Source organism: Seriola aureovittata, chromosome 16 (assembly GCF_021018895.1).
Source record: "Seriola aureovittata isolate HTS-2021-v1 ecotype China chromosome 16, ASM2101889v1, whole genome shotgun sequence".
NCBI lineage: Eukaryota > Metazoa > Chordata > Actinopteri > Carangiformes > Carangidae > Seriola > Seriola aureovittata.
In genome coordinates this window covers 264,358-292,235 of record NC_079379.1, presented here as the reverse complement: position 1 = coordinate 292,235, position 27,878 = coordinate 264,358, and the positions used below count along the sequence as shown (strand labels likewise).

General features: G+C 38.2%; 1 protein-coding gene across 1 annotated transcript in view; it reads right to left on the bottom strand.

Moving 5' to 3' along the window:
- Positions 1–4,207: 4,207 nt before the first annotated feature.
- thsd7aa (thrombospondin, type I, domain containing 7Aa) overlaps positions 4,208–27,878 on the bottom strand; it is a 201,387-nt gene continuing 177,716 nt past the window's right edge. The window contains exons 24-27 of the mRNA XM_056399169.1: positions 23,834–23,916; positions 13,621–13,834; positions 11,655–11,742; positions 4,208–7,121 (exon numbers count right to left, since the gene is read on the bottom strand). Coding sequence (XP_056255144.1) covers positions 7,034–7,121; positions 11,655–11,742; positions 13,621–13,834; positions 23,834–23,916 — 473 coding nt within the window. The 3' untranslated portion in view covers positions 4,208–7,033. The remainder of the gene's footprint in view (positions 7,122–11,654; positions 11,743–13,620; positions 13,835–23,833; positions 23,917–27,878) is intronic.

Sequence of the window (27,878 nt, the reverse complement as noted above, 5' to 3'; positions counted from 1 at the left end):
CGTGTCTTCCTGTCCGACCCTGAGGGGCAGTCAGCACACCTCACTAAGGGACCACTGCTTTCTGTGTAGGAGCTGTTTTCGAGTCTCACAACATAGGCCATGCCATCATCCTCATTACAGCGTCTTCTCCTCCCTTGACCAGCATGAGATGTGGCAGGAGCAGCATCAGGACCGGCAGGAACAGCATCAGGTGTAGAAGGGGCGGCAGGATTTGTGGCAGGGGAAGTAGGATGGGCAGTAGACATGGAGGCAACAGGTCCTGGGACAATTTTTCTGGTGGGTGGTCTACCGGAATCCTGATGTTGCATTGTTGTTTTTTTCCTCGGATGACTTGAAGTGCTAGGCTAAAACCATCACAATCACTTTCATCATCCTCACCCGGTTTTGGAATGTAGTCAATGTCACTGTCGCTGTCATACATCTCTTCTGCTTCCACATCATCAACATCTTCATCACTGCTTTCCCTGAACATACTCTCTTCTATTTCCTTCTGTGACAAGTACTTCACTGGTTTCCTTTTAGACATATTTTTTCTTTCTGTAGGACTGCCTCAACTTCATCTGCTGGCTATCTTGTTTGATAATGTAGCGCTTGTCTGAAAGAAAGAACATGCACAGTATGCTAGCTAGGTAATGTCGCTTCAAGCTAAAAAAAATGTAGTTAGCTAACAATTGCTATGGTAAATCAACCTTAGTTATGTGTTACTCACTTGCTGGGATGCCAGAGACACCAACTCTGCGACAGGAGCAAAGCTGTAGTTGAAGTAGGCAAAGTAAATGTGGCAGTCCCGAATGTTGTCAACCTTGAAAGGGGGCAAGATTGCCTGATTTTATACACTAACACTTTCCCTGGGTAGAATCCACCCAAAACCTACTACACCTTCTATCACTATTGCTGGATGAAAATCACCCAAAAATGTGCCTGTAGGAAAAAGTGTGTTTTGGATTAGGAAAACACCCATGCCATCAAAGATGTCAAAGACAATGCTGAAGCTACCCAGAGACCCATGACACTCGGATAAACGCAGCATAATGAAAATCACATAAATGAAAACCACCTGGAAATGGTGTTCTAGGGTTAATTGGACTCTTATACATAATCACAGTCATGAATCACAAAAACTGGCAAATGGTCACTGATGTCATTAATTTAATTTCTGTGTTGTCTTCCGTAATATTTGTAAAGATATCTATTGACACAGTTTGATGTTACTCTGCTTGGTCTTCTGATCATTGGATATAAACATACGTCTATTGTGTCAAAACTTTTTTATTTAACAGGTCTATGTTGAAATGTCTACAAATATATGCTATCTCCCTTAGTGTCACATCCATAGCATCAGTCCTATAACCTTACCTTGACAATTATTTGATGCTGGGACCAACACTAGGATAGTGTCATTTGAAAGAAACCTTTATGCCTTAAACATATTCACCCCTGGATACACAAACTCACTCATCAGGAGGATGTCCAGGATTTATTGTAATTGCACCACCACAAATAAATTTATAACCAGAAGAGCACTCAGAGAGCACAGACCTCCAACGAGGCCAAATGGTTATCTCTAAATGAATTGATTATTAATATTCGATTTTTGGTTCTCACCAAAATAAATGTGTTTTATTTTCTACAACATATGTTGTACAATAGAAACTAAGTAATCTTACACAAAAGGAGCACTTTAATCATGCCTTCATTAGCAGATGCTGATGATGATTGTTACAAGCTGCTGCAACCCAAACACTGATAAAGTCACAAAAAAATATTATTTTTGTACTTTTTCAATGTCAAGAAATTACCCATTGTTACCCATATCACCTGTTAAGACAAACAGTATTCAACAAATATGTTAAGAGTAATACAATTTGCATTACACAGTCCACTGCGCTGTGATGTGTCAACATTTAATGCCTCCCCCTGTACAATTTTCTCTGCAAACTGATGATTAGTAGAATGGCATGAGGATAGAATGGTCTATGATTTCTTTTTCCTCTAATTGATTACACAAAAATCACACATTATATTTAAGCACATTAAAAAATGGTTGTTTAACAGCAGATCAAGATCAAGGTCACTCTAATTAGCCATTTAGGTGATAAATTCAGATCAAGATTTGAACTTGAGTCCTACGAGTTGTTAAATGATGATGTGCAACAGTTTTCTTCAAGCAAAGGTCTGAAACATTGGTTGATAAGACAAACTTTATTCAACAATATTTTCCTATACTGTATATATACTGTATATCTGTATAAAGCCTTTCGAAATGGCATATCTTGTCTGGTTTTGTCCAGTCCAGATGTCATGAAAATCTGTAAAAATGGCGTTAGCCTCTCTGTGCGTCTACCTACCTTGGTTTTGATGACCTTACCAGGACCTTTCAAGTTGGAAATAAATTCTAACGTAAATTTTATATAATATAAATATAATATAAATATAACTGTTAGTATTTGTTTTGTCTTTGTAACTATTTGAATGATTTTATCTTGTTATATTTTATGTTTTGGGTTGTATTTATTTGCATTATCCAGTTTTATTGTAAAGCATTTTGTAACTTTTTTTACAACAGTTTTTGAAATGTGTTATATAAATAATATTATTATTATCATTAAAAGTAACCATTTTGTTATGTTTGGCATACCTTGTATGACAATGTACTACTACTGCTGTCCTGCAGGCTGTAGGATCAAGTAGACTGGTTGAATTTCAGTCAAGGTAAATCACATTGGTTCAATTTAAGTTTATGAGTTCAGATAAAGTCCATTCAAAAGCTTGCTTTCTAATGTATAATATCTGGGCTTTGAACATAATATGATGTGGAATGATAATGATATTGTTTTGTGTAGGTTGTTATCAGTAGTAAACTATGTACCAATACTCTTTACTTCCTGTTTACTATGTTTACTCAATTAATAAATCATTAGGGTATTGATTAAGGTGTGGTTATTATCTGCTCATTTGGTTGTCGTTTTAAGGCAACTGTCTTAAAACGACAGGGCTGTACTGGGAGCATCCCAAAGCCTGGCCATCTCAGGGATGATCCAATGCAATCGTTTTGCCATAACAATTTGGCCCTTGTCAAATTGACTCAGGTCGTTACTCCCACATCCAACACATTCAGTATGACAACTGGTTATTCACTTATCGTCTAATATATCCCAGACCTTACATCATTGTTATAAAATATTCAGTTTTATTTGCCTCATCTATGAGTGGTCATAATGTTTTGGGTCATTGGTGTATATAGTTATAGTGGCCTCAATCAGTGTGAATGAACTGTGAATAAATCTATGAACTTCTTTTACAAATTCAATATTATACTGGAATTGTTCTGATTAAAGAGGCTCCATGATTTATCTTAAAACAATACTCAGATGTTTGAATATTAAAGTGAATGTTTAGGCCGAGACTCGAAGTGACTGGCACCTGAAAGTCAGACAAGTTACTGGTTGCTACAGTCATTCCTCCTGTCGACATTGGCCCTGAAGAATTCCTTCACAAAGCCAATTCAATGTAAAAGATGGGGAACTAAATTCAGAGTCTGCTTTCCAAAGTTCAGAGTTAATATATTAATATGAGGCTTCAGCAGTCTGATAAATCATGAATCAAGGTTTTATCACACCTTCTGCAGTTCAGAAAGGAAACTGGCAAAGAACAACAGCAAGTTAATTTCCATAAAGGCTGTAACTTTGAAAGATATGCCCTTGATTTGTTTGATCCAGACTGATGAAGCTTCATATGATCTTTTAGTTGAATTTTGCAGAAGTCTGATATACAGGAGCTTATGTGTCAAAGCAGGGCCAGCCAGCTTGACTAAAACCCACAACTTCAACAGTTAACAGTGTTAACCACTCATCAACATACAGTTATTCATCAGTTCATTCATCTTTACTAAAGAGTTGGATCGGCTTCATAATTTTAATCAAATAACAAAGTTGATGTAATTCCTTACTTTTGATTTAAATACTGCAGCTTCCTAAAAGCAATGTTACTTTCATCCCTGTGTGATTGTATGACATTCATAATAGATATAGATAATAATTGGCAAAAACAAACTGAAAACTGCATATGATGGTCCAATGTCAGCATGGACTACAGGGTAAAATCATACCATACATTACAATATTATGTAATACTTAAGTGTGAGAATGAAACCCTGAGCAAAAGACCAAACCTGTATTTCTATAACCTTCAAAAGTAAGACAGCACATTGAAATATTTCCCTTGTTTATTATCAGCAATTAATCAAATACATATAAACAAACAGTAGGAAAAGGTCATGTTCATCAGTGAGTTCATCTTTTTTTTCTTTTTCTTTTTATGTATGCATAACATCTTGTGCAGTAAAAAATGAAACATATTATGGTACATGAACAATAAATAAAAAAGGAAATATTTAGCACTTTATTTACAACTCATATTCCAAGAAATATAAATTAAACATTCTGTTAATTTACTAGCAACAAACTCCACAGAATATTAAACTACTAACCAATATTAGACTGTTCACTTTGGGTGACTGGACTTTTAGTTTCCCTCAGGCAGTTACATTAGGCAGCATTGTATGGTTTAAATTTTCACACATCAAATATTTGATGATCAAAATATTCCCATACAATGATTCTACTTGTATAAACAGAAAAGTGCCTGGACAGGATTTCACACAATCATGGGATAATAAAGTCACCCAGAGTGATACAATTGGGCTGAAAGCTCATTAAGACAGAGGGACCACAGCCACTGTTCCAGTAGAGTCTCTCCGGGATAGGTCATTCAGATGAATCTCATTAAACATGAATGGATGAATAAAACCTGTAAGACCGGATCCTGAATCCTTCAGGTTTTTCAGGCTTTTTTTCTGTAGTTGTGAAGAGGGATGAGCCTCCTGCAGAAGTCTGTTTCTTGGTATGCTACATTAGATTGGATATGAGGGCATTGTAAATTGGCAAAGACATGACATCTCAAATACCTGAAGGCCTGACTAAATTCAAACTAGAAAATGGTTAGTGCAAAAAAAAGTTGCCGTTCTAATAAGGCATTTTTTATTAAGGCTTTACAAGTTATAAGTAATGTCTTAATTAATGGTAAATAAATAATTGACTAACCCTATATAAGTTTGTTATAGGAGAACATGCTTTGTGTGGACATGTTGTGAGTAAACCTAACAGTGTAGGCTTATAAAGATTAATAACCAACCCACAAGTCAGGACCAACCTAAAAGGCCCCTATGCTTGTAACTGATCATTAGGAAATTATTTATTTACCATTCATAAAGCTATTAGTTACAACTTATAAATAATTTATAAAGAGTCTCATTAGAAAGCAGTGGCAAAACCAAAATTCTAAGATGAATACAGCCTCTCAATTCTGGAGAGCCTCTGGATCCTGAAACTGCAAAAAAAGAGGTCTAGCCTCATCTCAGGGTGGAGTGGGGAGGACATCCAAGACGCCAAAACTGACGGTCATTTGAAGGTAGCTCCTGCCTGGTAGAATCCATTTTCAGTGGTGGATGTAATTTTCTCAATCTCTTCATTTTTCACACAATTACCTGTGTCACTTTTTGTGTGGACAACCAAATGAAACACAATGACTATTAGTGAGTGTGTGCTGTCTTTACAGCACCCAGAGTTCCTGGAGATATATTAAAGAGGCAGATCGATGCAGCCAGGAAGAGAATATGATGGCAGGCTTGTCTCACCATTCAAAACATGCAGGTTCAAACACTTTTATAATACATCATAATGAACTAGTAGTTTGAAGCATACTGAGATCTTTATATCTCTATGAGTCTCATCAAGGAAAAAAAAAATAATTCTGATGTTCTGATGTTTGACCTCAGAATTCTGATTTATTTTAACTTTCTTCTTGGATTAATCTCCAAACTCAGATGTCACAGGCCCAAATAATCTTCATCCACCTAAATACTAGAAGTCAAGATGCAATAAAAACTTATACTAACAATATTAACTGTTTTCCATGTTTAAGTATTGCCTCCTCTTATCTTCTTCCCATTTCACAGCTACAGAGTTTCATAATGGAAGGGATTTCTATGTATCTCATGTAGTCTGAATCGATAACAGTGATATATATCAATAACTTACAAAAGTAAAAATCCAGATGTTAAGTCACAGTCAAAAAATTGTCAGAGAATAAACAAACTCAGAGAGTTTGGGACATGTAACTGTACATATTAGAAAGGTAACGTTGAGACCACAAAGAAAATCCTATTTACATCAAGTCCTGTCCAAGAGTCACATACAAGAGGTAATAGAAGAAAAATATTAACAAACATTAGTGAGTTCTGCTGGAAAAAAAGTCTACTTTTTTACATTTCTAGCACAAGACTGTACATCATCTTGTTGAGAGAGGCAGTTTCCTATGGTGAAAAGCTAGACATAAGAAGATACCATGCTGCACTAATATAGTGCAAAATTATGCCTGAAAACTGAGAAGGAAGAGGCAGGCAGAAGTAATGGTGGCTCTGGGATTCATCACACTCTTTTTCTCTGGTTTTATCTTTTTTTTCTTGCGAGATGGACCCGGGCCATAACAACACCGAAGGTTGTAAATGTTCTTAATTGTAGAAAGAATTGACAAGTGTCCTCCAGAGATTATCCCATCCAGCTGTGACAAAATTATTAAAAAGACATAAGAAGATTTGTGCTTTTAGAGCAATATCTTTTCAGGTGACCCTCAACTGTGCAACAACTGTGGTATGGCTAATACTGGCAGTAGTAGATGGCAGAGAAGCAAAGGCAAACTTCTGAAAGAAGTTAAAGAATTCATGAAGGCTCTTTTGAAATGATCAAAATGCAAATACAAAATGAGGACAGGAACATCAAGGATGCTAATGAACATAGATTCAGTGTCTTGATCTTTGAGGTTTCTCTTTCCATCAAAATCATGTTCCTTGGGTGTCTGCGTGTTGGATGAACAATGCCCAGTGGCAGCCCTGACATTGGAGGCTGCCCATAGCAACCCTGTGTGCCCTGCACAAGGATGAATGTCTATAGGTCAGTGTGGTTAGAAAGAAGTTCTACATATCAGCGTCTCCATCGTAAGCTAGAGTCAGTGGCTTCAGTCTGTTGTTCATCTGTCGTCGCTGTGGCTTCTTTGGCTTTTTGCTACAGAACAAACAAAAAGAAAACATGTTTAGGGAATGAAGCCTGTGAGAAGCATAACAGTGTTGAATCTGAGGAGTATGTTTCCACATTCCTGACTTGTCTCTGCATCAACTATAGCTAGTCACCTGTCAAAAATCCTCAAAATCCCCCCCGATTTAATGAATGATCATTGGCACAGTTTAAAAAATAAGAGATGAACATTAATCTGTCACTGTCAAACAAAAAAACTTCTCCATGGCTTAAAGTTCATATTAGACTCAAAAATAGAAGTAAAGAAGACCTACTTTATTAATAAAAATCTTTGTTTACACTATGGCTCAGTGAGTTGTCAGCTCAATAATCCATGTGACCGTTCTACTAAGAGAAAGCACAGCAACGAACAGGCTATAAATTTAGTTTTTATATCAATGTTTTGATCTTTTGGACTAATTTGGCAAATCATTTGTCCACAGTAGGCCTATTTTTCTGCATTTGCTGATTAAAGACCAATGGAAGAACAAGTGCTGAAAAGTTTGAAAGACAGGCATATTGCATATTCTTTATAGAGTTGAAATTTGGGACGTCTAACATTTACTCAGCTTTTTTCTATGATAACTTAAGATCCAGACAACTGACGACTAAAATACTTTGTCTTGTTAAAATATATAGTTGAAAACCATTAAGGTGTAAAAGGTGTATGTGGCTTTAAACTAGAAGTCCATTTTGAGCTTCTAGCAGGAAACCACAACACTGACACATGATCATAGAGGATATGTCATTGACAGGTGACCAAATGACATGTACTGTTACCATGATTAAAATCATAGATTTCTCTGGTTTGAGAAATGATGAAATGTAGAACATAGATCTAGTTGTTTTTAGATTTTAATGTGGAAAAGTTACAGATTATACCTTTAATCATTGTGGAATGTTTGGGAAAATGTTGAGCAGTAAAGTGTAAGTGATTTAGAGTAAATGGGATAAAATGTGCAAAAACACTGGTATGGACTTAAGGAAGTGCCATGCTTTGTAGACAGTGTAAAGATCTCCTTGTATACTGTATCAAATGACAATGAATATGTGCAGCATGATCACGATAAATTCTTTTATCCACTTGAACTCAGTAATGATGCCATGATGATTGTGTGTCTACATGAAATGTGAATTGATGACCACAAGATGGTAGCAGAAGAAAAAGACTAGTATTGATTGGCCTGCAGGTGTAGATCCTGGATTCCAAGGCTCAGGAGTAGACAGAAATAACTGGTTAGGCGTTGGGATAAGGTTCAGGTTAAGGTAAGAGGAAACACATATTAATGGGGAAAGAGACTTCAACACAACACAACCTTCTCCAGAGTCTAGGAATCCAACATTAGCTGCTTACAACCACAGAAGTCAAAAGCTACCCATGGCCCTTTAAACACTGATTTACACAAAAAACTCATATTGTGACAAAAAAAATGTAACTTGAAAACATTGTGGATGATGAATATCTTCTGAATGCTTTTATATAACCGACAGATATTGAGAAACCTACTGGTACACAGTACACTGGTTTACAGCAGTAGCAGTAACAATGGGATTCAACTGAAGGTTTTTTTGACACTTGATCATTTGCATGCAGCTGTACAGGCTTATATATCCAGATAAGGATTGAAAACTGATAATCTGTTTTTTTCTTAAGTGTTTTTCAAATTATACTGGAAGCTTTAATCCTATAAATCCTTAAAGGAAGTATCCAATATTTTGGGAGTTAGGCTTCCTCACTTTCTTTCTTAGATTACAACTGCAAAATATACTCAGTACAAAAAAGAGCAAACATGGAAAATATAGTCTGTAGTTTATATCTGCAGTGAAGCCTTACAGTCAGGTGGTGTGTTTGATGGAAGTTGGACAGCTCACCTCCAAGAAGTAATCCACTGAAATGAGTGAACAGGCATTCTGGGTGTTTGGGTACAAATGGAGATGATGTGGAATGAGTAACAGGGTGGTGAGGTGAGGACTCGACTATGTGATGACAGTTTCAAAGTGAGGTGGTGGATGTGACAGTGCCTGCTTTTGCTGCAGCTGTTGTTGTGATGGAGGTGGCTGTTGGAGCTGTGCCTCATATTGCTGCTGATGATGTTGTTGGAGGGGGCTGTGCCGCTGTAACTCGTCTTGCTCTAGTTTCTGGCAGGCAGGACAGGTGTAAGGTACTGAGTCCATTGGGTAAGCCCCGTCTGAAGGGCACTTGGATCTTGACTTGCAGTAAAGGCAACAACCACAATAACTGAACAGGTAGTGTAAAGGTAGGGATGGAGAAAGAAAAACAAGAAATAAAGGGACAAATGATGAATGAATGAATAAACACTAACAGTGATGTAATGAGAATCTGTTATTCTACCTGGATCAGCATGAATGATGGCACAGATTTGGGCTGACGAAAATTGTTTTTTCATTGTATGGCCTCAGAAAGCCACACTATAAAAAGTGTAGCAATGTGTAAATCATAGAGCACACATACAACCCTTTAGTGTTTTGCTGTGTGTGGCTTATGACCAACATATTGACCTTTGTCAAATAAAATACTAATTGTTAAAGCAGCACTCCACTGATTTTCTGCATCAATTTCATTTTATTAATCACAGGCATGTGAGAGCAGTTTTTAAATGTCCTCTGATGATAAGGCTGATGACATCATGGTGATGTCATAAGTCATCTCAGCTTGGGTCCCGGTCCTGTGGAAAACATCATGTCTTGTTCCAGTACCTAAAGTAGGACGACCGACTGAGATACAGTAAATGACTATAGTCCGGTGGCCCTCACATCACACATCATGAAGACCCTGGAGCGGCTGCTTCTCCACCTTCTGAAGCCACAAGTTGAACATGCACTAGACCCCCTACAATTCTGGCTCCACTCCTGTTCACCATGTATATGGCGGACTTTAAATATAACTCTGAGTCCTGCCACATCCAGAAATACTTGGATGGCATAGCTACTGTGGCGTGTATCAGGAATGGGCAGGAAAAGGAGTATAGGGATCTGATGATGGCCTTCAGTGAATGGAGCGACAAGAACTGCCTCCTCCTGAACACCTCCAAGACCAAGGAGATGGTCATCGACTTTCGGAGGTGTAGGCCAACCCTTCAGCCAGGCAACATTCAAGGGAAGGACATTGAGGTGGTGCACAGTGGTGCACCTGAACAGTAAACTGGACTGGTCCCTTAACACGGATGCCATCTACCGGAAGGGGCAGAGCCGGCTATTTCTCCTCAGGAAGCTCAGGTCCTTTGACGTTTGCAGTGAAATGCTGCATGTTTTATCAGACAGTGGTGGCCAGTGTACTCTTTTATGCTACAGTCTGCTGGGGTAACAGCATGTCAGACACGGACATAAGCTCATAAAAAAGGCTGGGTCTGTGCTTGGCAGGAGTCTGGACTCACTCAGGACTGTTGTGGAGAGACGCATGCAATGTAAGATGGAGGCCATCTTGAACAATACCAAGCATCCTCTCCACAACATTCTGGCAGGACAGAGAAGCAGCTACAGGTGCAGCAAACGTCTCATCTCATTGCACTGCAGAACAGAGAGGTTCAGGAGATCCTTTGTTCCCACTGCCATCAGGCTATACAACACCTCAGCCAAAGGAAGTGGAATAATCTAATTATTATTGTTCATTTGTTATTAACTGTTTTTATTATTATCATTATTATTATTATTATTATTATTATTATTATTATTATTATTATCAACAATGAGCTAATGGACACATGAATTTCCCCTAGGGGATAAATAAAGTATGTATCTATCTTTTATCTTTTTGCAGTCTGACTGATACTAGGGAATTATAATTCCCTAGTATCAGTCTATCTTAGTTCGTAGATAGGAGGAAATATTAAGGGGTGCAAAGGCAGTGGCCCAGGCTAAGCAGGGACAGTGGTTGAATTGGGAAGGTGTAGGATGGAAAGTTAGGATTTGTCCAGTGGAAGTAGGATGTAGAGGATTTGTAGCAAGGTCTGTTGTCTCTTTGGTGAGGGAGTTAGGAGGAAGTGGACAGAGTGTAAGGAAAATAGTAAAGGACATGTCAGATGAGGCAGTAAGATCCAGTCAGTGGATTTGGATGAAAAGAAGTAATGGTAGCTGGGGGCCCAGCAGGGGGAGCACTTAGGATAGACAGACTCTTAGGAGAAGCAAGGAAGAAATCCAGGAAGAGGAAGTGTTTTTAAGTGGGGGGTGTGGCCTGTATTGTTTGTTTGTATTGTTTTTAATTGGTTTGTAGTGTGTCTTTGACTGTTTAGGTGAGTTTGTTTGTTTTAGGTGAGTTGTATTGTCTTGGAGAGTGGGGGAGTAGGGGGAGGTAGAGCACAGCCTAATCCGGCGGGGGAGAGTTTAGCCGAACAAGACATCTCTCCCTGACTCTACCTCCCTCATTCAAAATGGCTTTCCTTTATGATGATCTTCATTACATCACTGAATGCAGGTGAATGATGGCATGTGATAAGTTAAGTGATGATGGGATCAAAACATATGGCGGAGACACAAATAAATAACTTTTAGGTATTGGTACATTACCATGCTAAGTATGTCATGGAGATTATAAAGACGAGCAGAACAAACGCTCCAGCTGCTACTCCATACACCCAGGTCTTCAGCTTCCCATCTGCATGGAGAGTCCCACAGATACTGACTGTTAATACATTGAATGGCCTCAACTCAGTTGGGTGTTTATTAGGTACAATTAGCTAGGCTTTAGCATCTACCTAAAGCTAATGATTTAGCTAGGTGCTAAAGGCTAGAGGGGCATTAGAGTGTGGAAACAACTGCTGTTCACTGAATCATGAATGTAACAGAAAGATACACAGATCAACAGTACACAGGCTTTAACACCAGTGAACAGTACAGTATGAGGGGAGAGATGTGTTATTTTACTGCACCTCCATCTACAGTATAAACATGTGATAAGTCAGTGTTCAGAAGAAAATACAGAAATATGCATGGTCACTGTCACATGCATGTTCTGTCCTTTTGGAAATGTAATTTATAAAAGCCGCTGGTAATTTCAATATGCACATGAGATGAACATGTGATTAGAAACTATTACAATGTGCACCAGGGGTAAATGTATACATTTATTCTCTTTTGATTCAAATTTGCAATATTTTGTACTTATGATAAGATTTTTTAAATCATCTACTTCTTCATTCAACAGGCTAATTTTCAACTGCAGTCCTCTGGCAGGATGTCTAAAAACCACATATTGACCAGATGTTCATCAGTCAGATTACTAAATAACACATATTAAAAAGATACATAAAATAGATATAAAAACAACATATATCGAACAACAACAAGTTAGCATAATACAATTTAAGAGTGCTCACATGTCTGACCGCTTAAGAGCCAGTCCTTAACATTGTGGCTAAATTTAAAATAGGAAGTGCAATTTCTTAGCTCTGCTGACAATGTGTTCCATAACTTAGAGGCTCTCACAGAGAAACATAACTGACCAAAAGTAGTCCTATGAGGCCTAGACCTATGAGGGACTACACAGTCACCCCTTAAATCTTGATTTCTGCATTTGTTTCTTTGATTTCTTACTTACTCTTCCTAATTACTTCTCTTCTTTTTTTCTCATGGACCTTCCCTGTTCTATATTATTCTTTTATCTTTTCCTTCATTCTTTGTTCCTTCCTCCAATCTTTCTTTTCTTATCATTTGTTTTTCTTCACTTCCCCCCTTCATGCCCTCTTGTCTGTCGAACAATTTTTCTTTATTTTCGATGCTTATTCTTTATCCTTGTTGTTTCTTTCTTTCCTCATTTTATCCTTTATCTCAGATTTCTCACCTTTATTCGTTCTTCATCTGACTCTGTCATATTTTTTCTGTTTTTTCCATCTTAATCCCTTTCTTACTTTCTCTACTTTCTTCTAGTTTTTTGTCCCTTATCCCCCTATTCCTTTCCTTCCCATACTTCTTAACTTCATCCTTTCTGCCCTTCTTTTTTCTTCTTTGCTTTCTTTTATCCTTTGTCCTTGCTTTCTTTCATAGGACCTATGACCTGCATTCTATTCCTCCAACTGTTCCTCCACTCCTCCTTTGATAGCCTTTGTACTCTCATCAATCACACATTTCCTTCACAACCTGTATTTTTTGGATTGACCGTATTGTAATTTAACCTACTTAGTGATTCTCTTCGTTTGAGCAGGACATTCTGTTTAAGTTGGTGTTTGATGATGTCGTCTGTATATTAACAGAATTTGCCCATTCACTCTTATTTTCTCTTATTTGTTATGGAGGTCTGTAAGGTATGAATTGTTTTGCATGTATACAACTTTGGTTTTAGCATGTGAGGAATGTCTGCCTTGGATGAAATGGTGACCTTTGGGGTGAGCAGGACACCATCATGTTCACTTTTTCATCTTTCAGTCACAAGAAATCATCTTTTTATGTTCATTATGCTAGTCACTCAAACCATTCAACATGAGACTAAGAGCAGGTGAAGCACTGGGTTGTCACAGACTGTGTTGAGGTGTGTTACCTGGACCAAAGGGCTGCAGGAACCAAGTGCGTCCCACCCTGCTTGGTGTGCTGATTGCAGGCTGGGTGGGGTTAAAGGCTCGGATGGTTTTGACATCGGCCTTGTTGTCACCTGCCGTGGGGATCTCCAGCACCGGGATGACTGTACACTGGTCCAGTAGGCCATCAGATGTCATCACTTCAGTGTAGCCTTCTTCACAGCCACACACACCAACCTGACACAGGAAGGAGACAGGTATAACACACTGACATGGACAAATCAACTTTTTTCTACAGCTACCAGAAACAGTGCTTCAAAACGATGGAGCAAATTCACTGTCAGATCCAGGCCCCCTTCCCCACAGATGTCTATAAACCATACCACACCATATATTTAAAACTGTAGGCCATTTTAAAAAATAGCATCTTAACTAAAAATTATCTTTAGATAGAGGTAGCAGCTCCGAACCTTTCTGACTTGTGACCTTTACAGCAAAGCATAGTGTCTGTGAGTTGCCCTTCTAAGATTGTTTTATTTAAACAGTTTCTCAAGGCCTGAAAAGGTAAAATGTCCCACATGTCACAATAAAAATCTATGATCAGAGAGGAGACTGAAAAAAATAAACATCTATTCTTCCATATAAATCAGTGAACACTAATCATATGTATTTTTTTAATTGTTTATGCATATTAAAACATGTTTTTCAAATTTAGTAAGAAACCTTGCATTATAAACCCTTAAAGGAATCGTCACGGATGGCTTACTTTGGGATTTAGGCTTCCTCACCTTCTTTCTTTCTTCTTTCTTTGATTTAAAAAGAACTACAGAATACACTACATGCACAAAAGAGCAAACATGAAAGATATAATTTCTAGTTTGTATTTGTAGTAAAACCCCACAGTCAGGTGAAGTGGTGATTGGTAAATGTACAGAACAGGATTTATTCTCTTTTGATTCTAGTTTGTCATATTGTGTTCTGCTCTTACTTCCTCCCTTTTGTAGTGTGAACACCACAGTTTAGAATGTGCTCTTGTTGATCAGTGGGCACCAGTTCTCAGGGAGGACAACAATGAGTTACTTAATTGATTAATGTGAACAATCTCATATCAGAAGCCGTGACCTCTCGATTAAATGGATCTCCAGTCTCTACTTCAAAAGAACACAACCAGTAGGCATTGTCAGTTGCCAGTAGACTTTCTGTCTCAGGCACTCTTGATTTCTTCTAGGCTTCTCTGCAGGCGGTCATTGGCTTCTCTTGCGGGTTGATGTTAATTAAACTCTAATGCATGCTGGATAACTTTAAAGGAGACTGGCATTGACCAGATAACTGTCAAAAATCTTCAAAATTAAAACGTGATAATAATTTAAAAGTTACGAAAAGTACAAATTACTCTGATTTACTTCTGTTTTTTTGGTTCAGTTGGATTTGACTTGGCTTATAGAAATAGGAGATCATGCTTGACAAAGGAAACGTTCCTTGGAGCACATGGCAAAGAAAGAACAAAGAACGCATCCAAGCGACGAAGGAGAAAGTGCAAAATGGCTAAAAGCAAGTAGCAAAGAGCTGGGAGCTAAGAGCTATGTGTGAATTGACCACTACTATTTTATCCCCTGGGGGCTGGCGTACAGTTAAGGGGTGTCACCTGTCTTCTCTTTTGTTTCAACTTGGAGATGGGAATAATTTTCCACTGTTTAGTTCTAGAGTTTACCTATAAAATCGCACATCCATCTTGAACCATGACCATAAACATTAAATGAAACAACATATAAACCTAATCACACTAATAATGACAGACAGGAACAATACAAATGTGGATTTAATTTTACATCCTTCAAAACCTGAAATTAATCACAATATTAAAGCTGCAAGCAGTGTTCAGCAGGCCCTGCACACCTTGGAGGGCTTGCAGCATGCCACTTGAAGCAGTCGCACATTGTAACGACTGCTGGACACTGCGGTCATGGGTTTATTGCACAGACCATGTGCTAGCAGAAAAGATGTACAGCATTTTTATGTGCATTCTTAATTGTGACCACTAGGTGGAGACAAGGACCACACAATAGGTACACATGAGGCTCTGTATCAGACCACACAATCAAAATGTTATGTAAATTAAATGATTGTCATACAAGCGATACTTCTTATTTTCAGTAAGTGGCACAATCCCCGGCCTAGGCAGACGATAGCTTTTAAGATCAAACTTGTGTTTGAAAATTGGATCAAACAGGGAAAACTACAAATCCCAATGAAAAGATTGAACTTTTGAGATTGATATATTATATATGTACCTGAAACTACCCCCAACTCTGTCGAGAGCTCAGTTAAACATCGACGTCTGTGTTAGCTTTGGACAGCCCTCTCTGCACTTTGGGGGGATTTCCTCAAAAACCATGAAATATGTCACAATGAGACCAAAACTGGGTGATACAGGACAAAAAATGTTTACATTTTTGATATAAAAATTGTCAATAAAGGTTGGAAATTGTGGCATTTAAAAAGTTTAAAGAGTTTGTCTGACTTATTTTGAGGATAATTTTCAGGGATGGCAGTTAAAGTGCACAGTTAGCTCCGGGTTAGCGAGTGGAGCTGTGCCTAAAGTAAGACAGCAGACCTTGCTGAAGATGTAATAAACATCACAATCCTCTACACTGAAGTTACAACAACACCACAGTGAGCAAGCAAGAGATAGGGAGAGAGAGAGAGAGAAGCTAGTGCTTACTGCTAAACTAAAGTAAATAGCAGATCTGAACAGCATGTAAACAAGTTAATGAAGTTAATGAAAGTCACTAAAGGAGCACCGAGCTCTGAGCGCTGGAACAGAACTAGTGAAACTAGTACTAGTACAGCAGGTAATCGGACACTGTGACGAAGAAAACAGTGTTCAGACAGAGCAGCAGTAAACTCTACCAATAACAGAAACTGACTGGAAATGGGACACCACACTGATGTCAGCACATCAACATGTGAAATGCGTCACTACTATTAGTGAAAAGGCATCAGTAGAAGTAAAATCCCGGTGTAAACATTTTCTCAGATAAAAGAACAAAGTAAGTCAGTTAAAATGTTTCTGAGTAAACTGCATTACAGGCAGGGGTAAAACATGTTATAGGGTGATAATAATAATAATAAATGATAAAACTATTAAATCAAAGAACACCTTTAGGTTACCAGATATATCAGTTCCCGGGTGAGAACAGCAACAAAATCAACCAATTAATTGCAGTTAGGCATTTTGGAGCCTGAGCATGCACCAGATAATTACTACAAGCATCACCTGTGTGCAGCTGGAAGAGACAGAGCTGTCTATCTATCTGCCTGTCTGCCTGTCTATCTGTCTGTGTGCCTCTCTGCTTGTCTGTATGTATGTGATTCTGTGTCTGGTAGAATGACAAACTGAAACCAGAAAATGCATTTCCTGCTGAAAATGCGTGTGAATGCTGAAAGCTGAATGAGATTGCTGAAGCAATGCTGAAAAAGCTGACGCAACTGCTAAAGCAATGCTAAAGTAGCCTAAGCAATTGCTGAAGTAATGCTAAAGTAGCTGATGTAATGGCTGAAAATTAAAAACAAAAAATTGGAAGCCGGAGGTTGAATGGTATGAAATGATTGAAAAAAGCTTAAGTTGTTCTTGGAAAGTGTAACAAACAGCACAAAAATGTAAAAAATATACAATGTGAAAAACAGAAAAAGCTGTTGAAAGCTAAATGGCCTTAATTGGCTGAAAAAAACCTAAGAAAGAAGAAATGTACCAGTAAAACTTGTAATGTCACACCTGAAGGAGATTTCTGACACAATGCTTAAATAGTTGAAAAAGCAGCTCATATTAACTGAACAACCAGTGTAACTTTAAATGTACAACTGTCTTGAAGAAAACAGCAACGTAAACAGTGCTGAGACAGAGCAGCAATAAACACTTCCAGTAACAGAAACTCCAGAGACTGGAAATGCGACACCACACTGATGTCAGCACGTCAACATGTGAATGGTGTCACAACTATTAGTGAAAAGGCATCAGAAGAAGTAAAATCACTGTGTAAAAATGTTTTCAGATAAAAGTAAAAGAGAGTGTTGCCTCAACATTCACACTAAATATAAGGATTTTAAGAACAATAGTGTGAATGCTGAGGCATACTAATATATGCCTTCAATGCTATTGCATTGCAGGCACATAATAAGTATGGATGATAGTAATATATGCCTTCAATGCTATTGCATTGCAGGAACATAAGTACGCGGGATAATAATATATGTCTTCAATGCTATGCTATTGCATTGCAGGCACATAATAAAATAGACATTCTGGATGTCATGTAATGTGTGTTACCTTGAGTAAAGGATTTACTTATTACATAGAAGCATCACATGGGTTACAGAGCAGTTAGATATTTAATTTCATATTCTTCCTCAGATCAGGATTGGAATGTGGGTTGTAGTTTATGACTCTTATCTAAAGAGGGGCAGAGTGAAAGGATGTTGTTGTTGTGTGTGTGTGTGTGCGCGTGTGCATGTGTGTATTCATGCATGGGGCACAAAGAGGCCAGTATGTGATAATCAGTCCATTTGATGTTACTTTTCCTATATAACAAACAATCAAATATCAATAGTCAGAGTCTTATTGTTTCAAACTGCAGATTTTGCCTATGCTCTCCGTTTTGCCTGGTGTCCATTCGATGATCCTCTGGAGCTGAGCTTTTGACCCATGATCTGGGTGAGCGTCTCTCTGACATGCTAAAAGGATAGTCTGTTTGTGAGAGAAGGGTCCTTTTTCTCCGTTTACAATCAATTTGACAGATTGATGGTGGGCAGAGTAACACAGTGTCAATTTTGGGTCCATAACTATATATGTCTTTAAAATGAACTTCTTTAATTGTTTGTGACTGATTCCAGGCCAGGTATGTCCAATTACACTTTATTCCTTTTTTCTTTTGTTCCTTTCCTGTTTTACAATTTCTCTTTCTCTCTCTGTTTCTCTTTCATTCTTTCATTGTTTTTTCTGTTTTTCTTCAATTCCCCCTTTACTCAATTTCCCTCTTGACTTTCTTTTTTTTCCTATATCATCACTTTTTTACTCATCTTGCGTTCTTCCCCCTTCTGTTTTCTTTGTTTACCCTCTTTATTCATTGCTCCCTTTTGGTTATTTCCTCTTTCTTCCTGTGTTTTTTTCCTTTCCCCTTTCCCCTTTGTTTGTCCATTTGTTCCTTTCCTTTATTCTTGTTTTTCTTCCCTTGCCCCTCGATTCCTTTGCCTTCTGTCTTTTCTTCCCAATCATTTTGCAACCCGTATGATTTATCTTGCAATCCCTTGGGGGGTACCAACCCCCCAGGCGAAAACTGAACATGAATAATCAACAAATACAGAAAAATGCATAGATTGTCTGAATAAACAAGCGAGGGGGAAGGGAAAGGAGGGAAGAAGAGATTTAGAAAGAAAATTACTAAAAAATTACTTAAAATTGTTAAAATACTTGCTGACACACACCTAAAGTAGCTCTTACCCTCAGACAATTAACATCTACCAGTCTGTGACCTTCATGCTTCCTGAATGTCACCGTACTTTATTTTTGGTGTTTGTTGTATCTCTGTTCTGGTTGGTCACATTGTGTGACACCTTCAGGAAGCAGTCAATGCATACCTTAGTAAACTGACTTTGTTTTTACTTTCATCTGCTTACATCATGTGTTAAAACTGTAGGACAGTGTCCTGTCCTTGTGCACGTCTTCTTGTTAGGCGAAATTTAGTGTAATAAATGTAATAAATGTATATACTGTTCTGAACTTTATTTAATATATAAAATGGTGAACAGAAAAAAAAAATTATTTAACAAACAGCTGATGCCAAAGTCAAGATGCATAGAACTGTAGAAGCCTTAAAGGCTCTCCACTCTTTGAGAACAGCCATAGACACAAGCTGGGCTGGGTCCATATTATACTCAGTGTAATCAGATTGGGCAGGTCTCTAGTGTATCCTGTGGGTCTTGGGTCTGTGAGTCACAATGTCCACTATCCAAATCCATCAGCACTGATCACGTGGTGCGTCATCAAAACCACAACAGGAAAATGTTTTTTAAGGTATGTGATTTATAAAGTTCATGGGATATTATATGTTTCAGCTTCATTTAACTGCTGCTGCTTGTTAATTGGTGGAGCATTACACTGGTGTGGGACAAAGCTTTGTACAGTCTTGAAGTCTACACTGTAAACTGTTAGTAACTTTTTCCTCTAAATCATACAGCACCTTTGAGAAAGCTTTGATTTAGCTGTGCAGTCTCATCACAATATCAGCTCTGTAACAGTGGTCTGATGCTGCTGTCTGTTCTGTCAGACAGGGTGTGTGTGTGTGTGTGTGTGTGTGTGTGTGTGTGTGTGTGTGTGTGTGGTGTGTGTGTGTGTGTGTGTGTTTGTGTGTGTGTGTGCGCGCAAGCCACCCCTCCTCCACATCTCTCTCTATCACTGCCAGCATAAAACTGAGCAGGAAATGAGGGATCATTTACATCTACTTAGAGACAAACAAGTGCAATTCAGCACCACATCTTCTTATATCATATATATATATATATATATTGCTAGAAGCAAGCTAGAGATGGGGGCTTTAGGAAGACATGCACACATACACGCCATGTATTTATTATTAATTGCTCGTACCAAGGAGATAATTGGAAGCAGAGGGTGTTATCTGCCTGTACCAGTGATGTTTTCACTTATTGCTTGCACTGGCAGGAGGCTGCAGCAGTGAGGAATGAGTTAGAGATGCCATTATTGTCAGAAAAAAAATGTAATTACCACTCACTGATCTATGTATTGCCATCGATTTCCCAAATTCATTCAATTCCGATTCATAAGATCCGATGCCATTCAATATGGATTCTGTCAGAGATATTTCAGTTACAACACCAAAGTTGCTTGGATATGAATGAGATGTTCAGAGAAATAATTCCAACTCTTTTTCTATTAAATCTAAATGGGAGAAAGAACTTAAAATAACCATCTCAGAAGAGGATTGGCTGAACATCTGTAAAACCGAACTGACCACTTCGAGTTCAGGTCATTGGAGGGAATTTATATGGAAAAATATGATTTGATTTTTTCATTACTCCGAAAACAAAACAATTTCAGAAAGGTCAGCCAAGATGTGGACAGTACTGGAGGGAGTGTGGAAATTCCCAGGCGGATCATTTCCACATTATCTGGGACTGCCCATCTATCTGGCCCCACTGGCTGGAAATAGTAGAAAAGATTAATTCAGGAATGGGTTTTGAGATTAAATATGATTTCTGTACGATATATCTTGGTGATATCTCCAAGTATTTGATAAAAATAATGTTGACAGCCAGTAAAAAGGCTATAACAAAAAGGCTAACAAAGAGCCCCCAACAAAAGGGGAATGGACTGGAATTGTAAAAGAAATATAGAACATGGAAAAGCTAACTTTCTCCCTGAATCTATGTATGGACAAATTGACTAACTATTGGAGAAAAAGGACTAATCTTGATAGAATAATGAAAAAAACGTGGGTATGTATATACAGTATATGTGTGTATATGAAGGTGCGGATGTATATTTGTGTATATGTATATGTGTGTTCACATGTGTGTCTATGTAAATATGTATGTATGTATATGCATTTACATATATTTATATACATATACCTTTTAAGTATGTTTTTGGAGTACAACAGCCCCCTCTAGTGAGCACCAACAATATCACCAAATGGATTTTTGACTGCTGTTTTGGACTTTTAATTAAAATGCACTCTCAAGGCTCACTATATGGTCATACAAAAGGAACCACTTCTTAAATATAAGGACACAAACGGATCTAACAGGAAAATGCATAAAAGGAACGGAACAACTCCTAAATTTGACTCCTTCTCTTTAAATGTACAAACGATACCAAAGTGATTCATTGACCCAATGAGTTATTTTTTGATTAATTTATTTTTCCATGTTTGTCTGTGTTTTTTTTTTCTTTACTCTCTGTATTTTATAACAGGTATAAAACAATAAAAAGAAAGTTAAAAAAAGAAACAAACAATGCTGGTACCACATACAGTGACAAAAGATAAAGTCAACTGCACAGGCCACTGCAGAGCCACACTCACTTAAAACTACAGCTGACGGGACACAAGAATTTAATTATAATTATTTTTTTTAAATGCTATGCAATAAGATAATGACTGATGATTTAAAACTCACTTTCCTTGCCTTCAGGGAGCTCAGGTCTCTGTTAGGGGAGCTGTGACAGCCCCTGCAAAGTTTGTTATGCTTCTTTCTTAAATGGTAAATGGATGGCACCTATGTTCTCATCTTAACCGTTCAGAGTGCTTTACACTAAATTGCCACATTCACCCATTCACTCACACTTTTATAAAGAGCTTTTTCTATGATACACACTCACACCGATGATACATCAGGGGCCATCTCGCCCAAGGACACTTTGACATCCAGACTGGAGGAGCCTGGCAGCAACCCACCATCACTCTGATTAGTGGGCGACCTGTTCTTCCTCCTGAGCCCCAGCAGCCCCCTGAGGTAGCAGAGGAGCCTGATTGAGAGGCCTGGACAGATCTGGAGCACTTTAGCTCAGTGCGCCCCAGGCAACCCTGTCTCATACAAATTACGTTTGTATACAACTGCAACAGCAAATACATTTTGTAGGAAGCATAATTGCAACTGAATTACATTTTTTATAAACATGCGTATGTTGGTCATATTTGTGTTTGGCAAGTCACAACATATTGATTCTCTACGGATGAGTAAAATGTTCACTATCAATGTGTTTTCTGTGTTTGCCTCAAACCTTAACGAAAGTGTTTTCGTTCCATAAACCTAACCACAGGGCTGTTAATGTGAACTTAACAAACCTAAAGTATATAAATAAACACTACATTGTAGCAGACATAATTTGTTGCAAATACTTGCAACAAATACTAACATTGCAGAGTTGCTCTACTTTGTTAATCAGCAGCATATTCCTGACTATAGACCAAAAAGCAGTGCACTGCCTTGTCCCAATTCAGCCTGACAGCTGAGCAAAACATTATTGATTATCTTCCTTCTCTCCATGAGTACCACTTAAAATTCTTCCCTGCTATTCACATTTATTCTCAAAACAAATGGCTTGACATCAAAATCTAAGGATGAAAAAAAATAAAGTTTCAAATTAAATGCCATGGACATCTAATTGAAGAAAATCGTCTCATAAGAATAAAATATTCTTTTGCATCAATTGCTGCTTCAGACAGCATGATTAGTAAGATATATTATAGAAGCAAATCTTGAACAGAAAAATTTAATTGAACTGCTTTTGGTCTTGGAAAGTTCATTCAATTTAATGGAAATCTTTTTAATAGTTTTTGAGCTTACCTCTTTAGATGAAGATAGTTGGTATTAGTGTTCTACAAAACGTAAGCTGAAACTAACATCAGCTTCTTTGTTAAATATCCCTCATGGCTACTGAGTCAGCAACCAAAGTCAAAACCTGTTTGTTTTTTTCATTTTAAGTAAACTGACTGTTTTAGTGTACAGTTGGACTTGAAACAAGTGGAGGGTCAGCACTGGGAGGATGGTTCTGTCTCAATATTAATACAATACACCTTGGAGGAGAAATAACCAGAGATGCTGAGAGACACCAACAGATGTTAAAAGATACTTGGAGGCACCAAACGATGCCAGAAGGCACAAAGAGAAAAGAGATGACAAAAATACACAGCGAGGGCAAGAGACTACATATACCTAAGCCACTGAGACACCTGTCAACATTGTCAAAAGATGCCAACAGACTGCAAGAGAAGCTTTAGATGCCAAACGACAGAGAGACACCAAGAAATGCCAGAAAGTGCAAAGCGACACGAAGAGAAGCCAAAAGACAGAGTTTCTGAAAGATGGTAAGAGACTACAAGAGATGTCATCAGAAGATGCCAAAAGATTCTGAGAGACTCTGAGAGACATTAGGAGAAAAGAGACACCATAAGATGCTGAGAGATGCCAGTAGAGAAACAGTTGTTATATTGTGTGATAATTGAGAATATTCCACAAGGATGTTCGATTTGGAGTTTTGGACTGTAATAATTTGGAACTTTTTACCAAGAAAATAAAACTGATCTGCCAACACCTCACAAGCATTAAACTGATTACCTGACAAACAGCTTCACTAAAAATATTCCATTCAGAACAGCAAAGCAGCCGTACTGTGGATGCTGAAGACCGCAAATGTATTCAGTATTTGCAATTACTCACCTCTGTGCAAAGGGAACGTGGTTTGGTGCAGGGCGGGTCACAGGATCGGTCAGCCATTGGCTTGGCAGTCACAGGGCATCCACCTGCAGAGCAAAGGCCAAAAGGTCAAACTCAGGTCAACAGCTAGTGTTTCCATCATTGTAAGCTGTGAGAAACAGTCACCTTTGTTGGTAGTTGCTGAATAACAATATTACAGTCATGTCAATATTGAAGGAAAAAATATGTGGCCCAGATGCCTAACTGTCTCCAGTTTGTTGAACTGGAGGTGGAGAGTATTCCAGAAGCTACAACTCTCTTTGCTCTTGCCTCTGCACTGAGAATTCCACTGAAATCACCAGACTGGTCCGAACAGCTGATTTTTAGTCCGTGCTGTTGCAGAGATAGTGCATGAAGGCTGAGAGTGTATGTTCATGCAGAGATTTAATACCCATGGCAGAAAATCTCTTTTCACCATGATATGATGATTTAATGTTGATGCCCTCAATGGAGATCTAATCAATACAGAATAATTATTAATATGAATTTACTTAGATAGCATATTGTCCTATAGCAAATGAGTGAGTGGCACATCACTCATTGGATGAGGACTAACTGGTTGGTTTGATAAATGCACATCTGGTTAATTTTGCCACCTTTGGAGCAGCACACAGACACTTACTTAACTCCTCCTCCTTCTCCTCCTCCTCACCTTTCTCAAATAACAGAATCTTTTCTCTTCTAAAAACAGAAGAACCCTTTACAGAGTCCACTCTTTTATCCACACTGGATCATAGAGAGATATCCTGTATTCTCATCCTGCTGCTATCCTTAAATCATACAAACCACAGTGCCATTTGATTTAATAGTCAAGACTGCTATTGCACTCACAACATATGAAATGTTGGAATAGTCACTTACATCTAGAAGGCACCTCTGTGACAAATATACAAGAGGGAAGACACAATTAACAAAATGCGATCTACATTTGATTTTAATCTCATTTCACTCCTGACTATGAATTCACAATTTAGTTATCATGAAGTCACTTGGTAATGCTGACTATGTAAGGTAACCAGTGTATATTCCTACTGAGAATAAAATAAGATGGATAATGTAGACAGACAGTACAACTGACACTGATCCAACCAGAGGACATTCAGTGAAAACACATCTGCAAAATCATGGTAATCTATCAGAGCTTCTTGAATATTTATGAGGTGGCATGCTGAGGGAGCGAGCTCAGTAAAATATTCATGGAGGGGAACACCTCTGCTTGTGAGAAAACATTTACAAGAAGGAAAAAAATGCAGTGTGCCAATCAGAGCAGCTTACAGATAGGCACACCATCTGGAGTACTGGGTACAATTCCTTATTCACTCAGACTCAGAACTGTGTTATATATTGGCCTAACCTAGAAATATGACATGGCTCCAGGCTTTTTCAAAGCAGAAAAAAGCTGACACCCTTATGAAAGGAATTCATTCCTCCAGACAGACCATCTTTTGTACTAGCTGATAAATGCTTTGTGGAACTCAGGAACAATGTTGTTGGTACAGAGTTTAACCCTGACGTGATGGAGATTGGGATTAAACTTTAACTGTAGGGCTGTTACAGATTAAAGATCATCTGATTACACTTTCCTAGATCTTGCTGACAAGAAAATCTTGAAACGCTCTCTTGTATTCTGACACCCTGGATGAGACAGTTTGTAAGTAACCTGATTCACATTATCACCCTGCAACACACGGCACAAGACTTTATGTGTTAGAGCTGTGCAGTGCACGTTAGGAACTCATATAGGTCACATTTACATCTACAATATCTGAGACTACAGACCAGTAGTGACAGCAACTGAGCTATATCCGTAATAATTGAGGAAATCAGTCGCTGATTATCTACTTCTTATCTTAAATCACACTCATTCAGAATATACATGAATTTCCCCTATAGGGATAAATAAAGTATGTATCTATCTATGTACTATTCCTATATATATATATATATATATATATATATATATATCCTATATCCTTTCACTGTGGCAGTCAGGGGCGCTGTAAAGGGGGGAAAAGTTAGGACGATTCTAAGGGCCCATGACTGACAAACAAACGGTCCCTTTGTCTTCATAAAATGTATATCAAAGGTCTCTACTTCATTTGGGCAAATTCATATTAATCCCCCCCCCCTATCTGCATGAAATGGTACAGCCCTGCCTGATTGGCGCTAGTCAGCTGTGCAGTCACCTAGCAGTCACACAGAAGCCGCACAGAGTGCGCCAAAGGCTGCAGTAAAGAGAGAGAAGAAAGGGCATCAGTATGTCACCCAGTTTTTCTCCAGGAAAGGTGGGTATAGTCTGTGAGTGGTTGAAATCAACCTGCAAGTTTGATATCCACAATAAGATGAACGTTTCAGCTAATTATAGCCTATTAAATGGTTTGTCCCCGCCCTCCCTACCAGACTCAGCAGCTGATATGTCCGCAGGTGCACTGTCTCCCCACAACTCCCCCCAACCCAATGAACCACCCCAAGAAGGTGAGCATCGTGACATGTCAGTTAGCATCATTGAAGGATGTCTGTAGGAATTTTTATCTTTCTGCTCTCTATATATTACAAAAGAAGAAAACTTGGCTATTTTTTTTCTGTTAAACACTTATTGTTTTTCCACATAATGATAATTATATGAATCAAAAACAGCCTATAGTGTGTTTTGGATGCTGGGCAGGTTGAAGCATTGAGTGACTTAGTCTGTGTTAATGTTGCAGAGATTACTAAAATAATACCTTAAAATCAGATGTTTTGATGCTGACAGAATTATGTGTGGTCCCACGAGGGGCAGTTTGTTTAAGTAGCTTTTAGAACACAAAACAAAAACACAGTGATATGCAAAAAATACACCAAAATGAAACAAAACCTCTTAATAATTGTAATTAATAAACTTGATACAATAAACTTGAACACAATAAAATATCAAATATTTAGTGTTGGTGATACAGAACAGCAGCCATTATTCTGCTTTTTTTCTGTTGTGCATTCATTTCTAAAGACTGTTGTAACTTTGATTCTGATGTTATTACAAATTGTATATTATAAGACATATATGCATTATGTACAGAGCCAGGACCCTCTCCATGTGAGGTTTGGTCAGGACGAAGTGTGGAAGCAGAGGAAGAAGGGAGAGAGAGGGACAGCTCAGATGATGGAGGGACCCGAAGTGATGGAGGAAAACTTAAAAGTCAACCTGATGATTCATGTGATAGGGATTCCACTAAAGCAGTGTTAGAGTCCAATGACCCAGGTTTGTGGCCAGCAAATTTACAGGATACAGAAAGGGAGAGTATTGTAAGAAATTTGGCCAATAGAGATGAAGATCAGGACATGCCAAATGATTCAGAGGCAAAGCCGTTCCCTGAGTACCTCAAGTATACAAAGGCAGCCAATGGGAGAGAAAAAGTGAAGAGAGACTGGGTGACATACAGAAAAAGCACTGATGCACTGTATTGCATCCCATGTGTCCTTTTCTCCAAAGAGAAGAAGAGACCATCCCTTAGTGCACTGAATAGTCAAGATGGATATAAAATGTCTGATGTGTAGTGGCGTTGAATGTATGATAAATTCCCAGACCATGAAAAGAACAAAGCACACAGAGACTGCTACTTGAAATGGAAGAATTTAAAACAGTCAGTGATGACAGGTAATGGCATTGACTGTAAGTTGCAGAAGCAGATACAAACAGAAATTGAAAAAATAGAGCAATGTTGCAGAGAATCCTGGATGTAACGCTGCACTTGACATCAAGAAATTTACCTTTCAGGGGTAAAACCAAAGACATAGATGACATCCATTATGGTAATTTTCTAGGCACACTAGAGCTTTTGTCTCATTATGACCCACTGCTTAATGAGCACTTGCAAAAAGTCAGGGACAAAAAACAAGGAACCAGGCTGACACACTACCTGAGCTCTGACAGTCAAAATGAGTTCATTGATTTTTGTGGTAGAAGAGTTTTGAAAACAATTCTGAAGGAAAGAGAGGATTCTATTTATTTTTCAGTCATCTTTGATGCCAC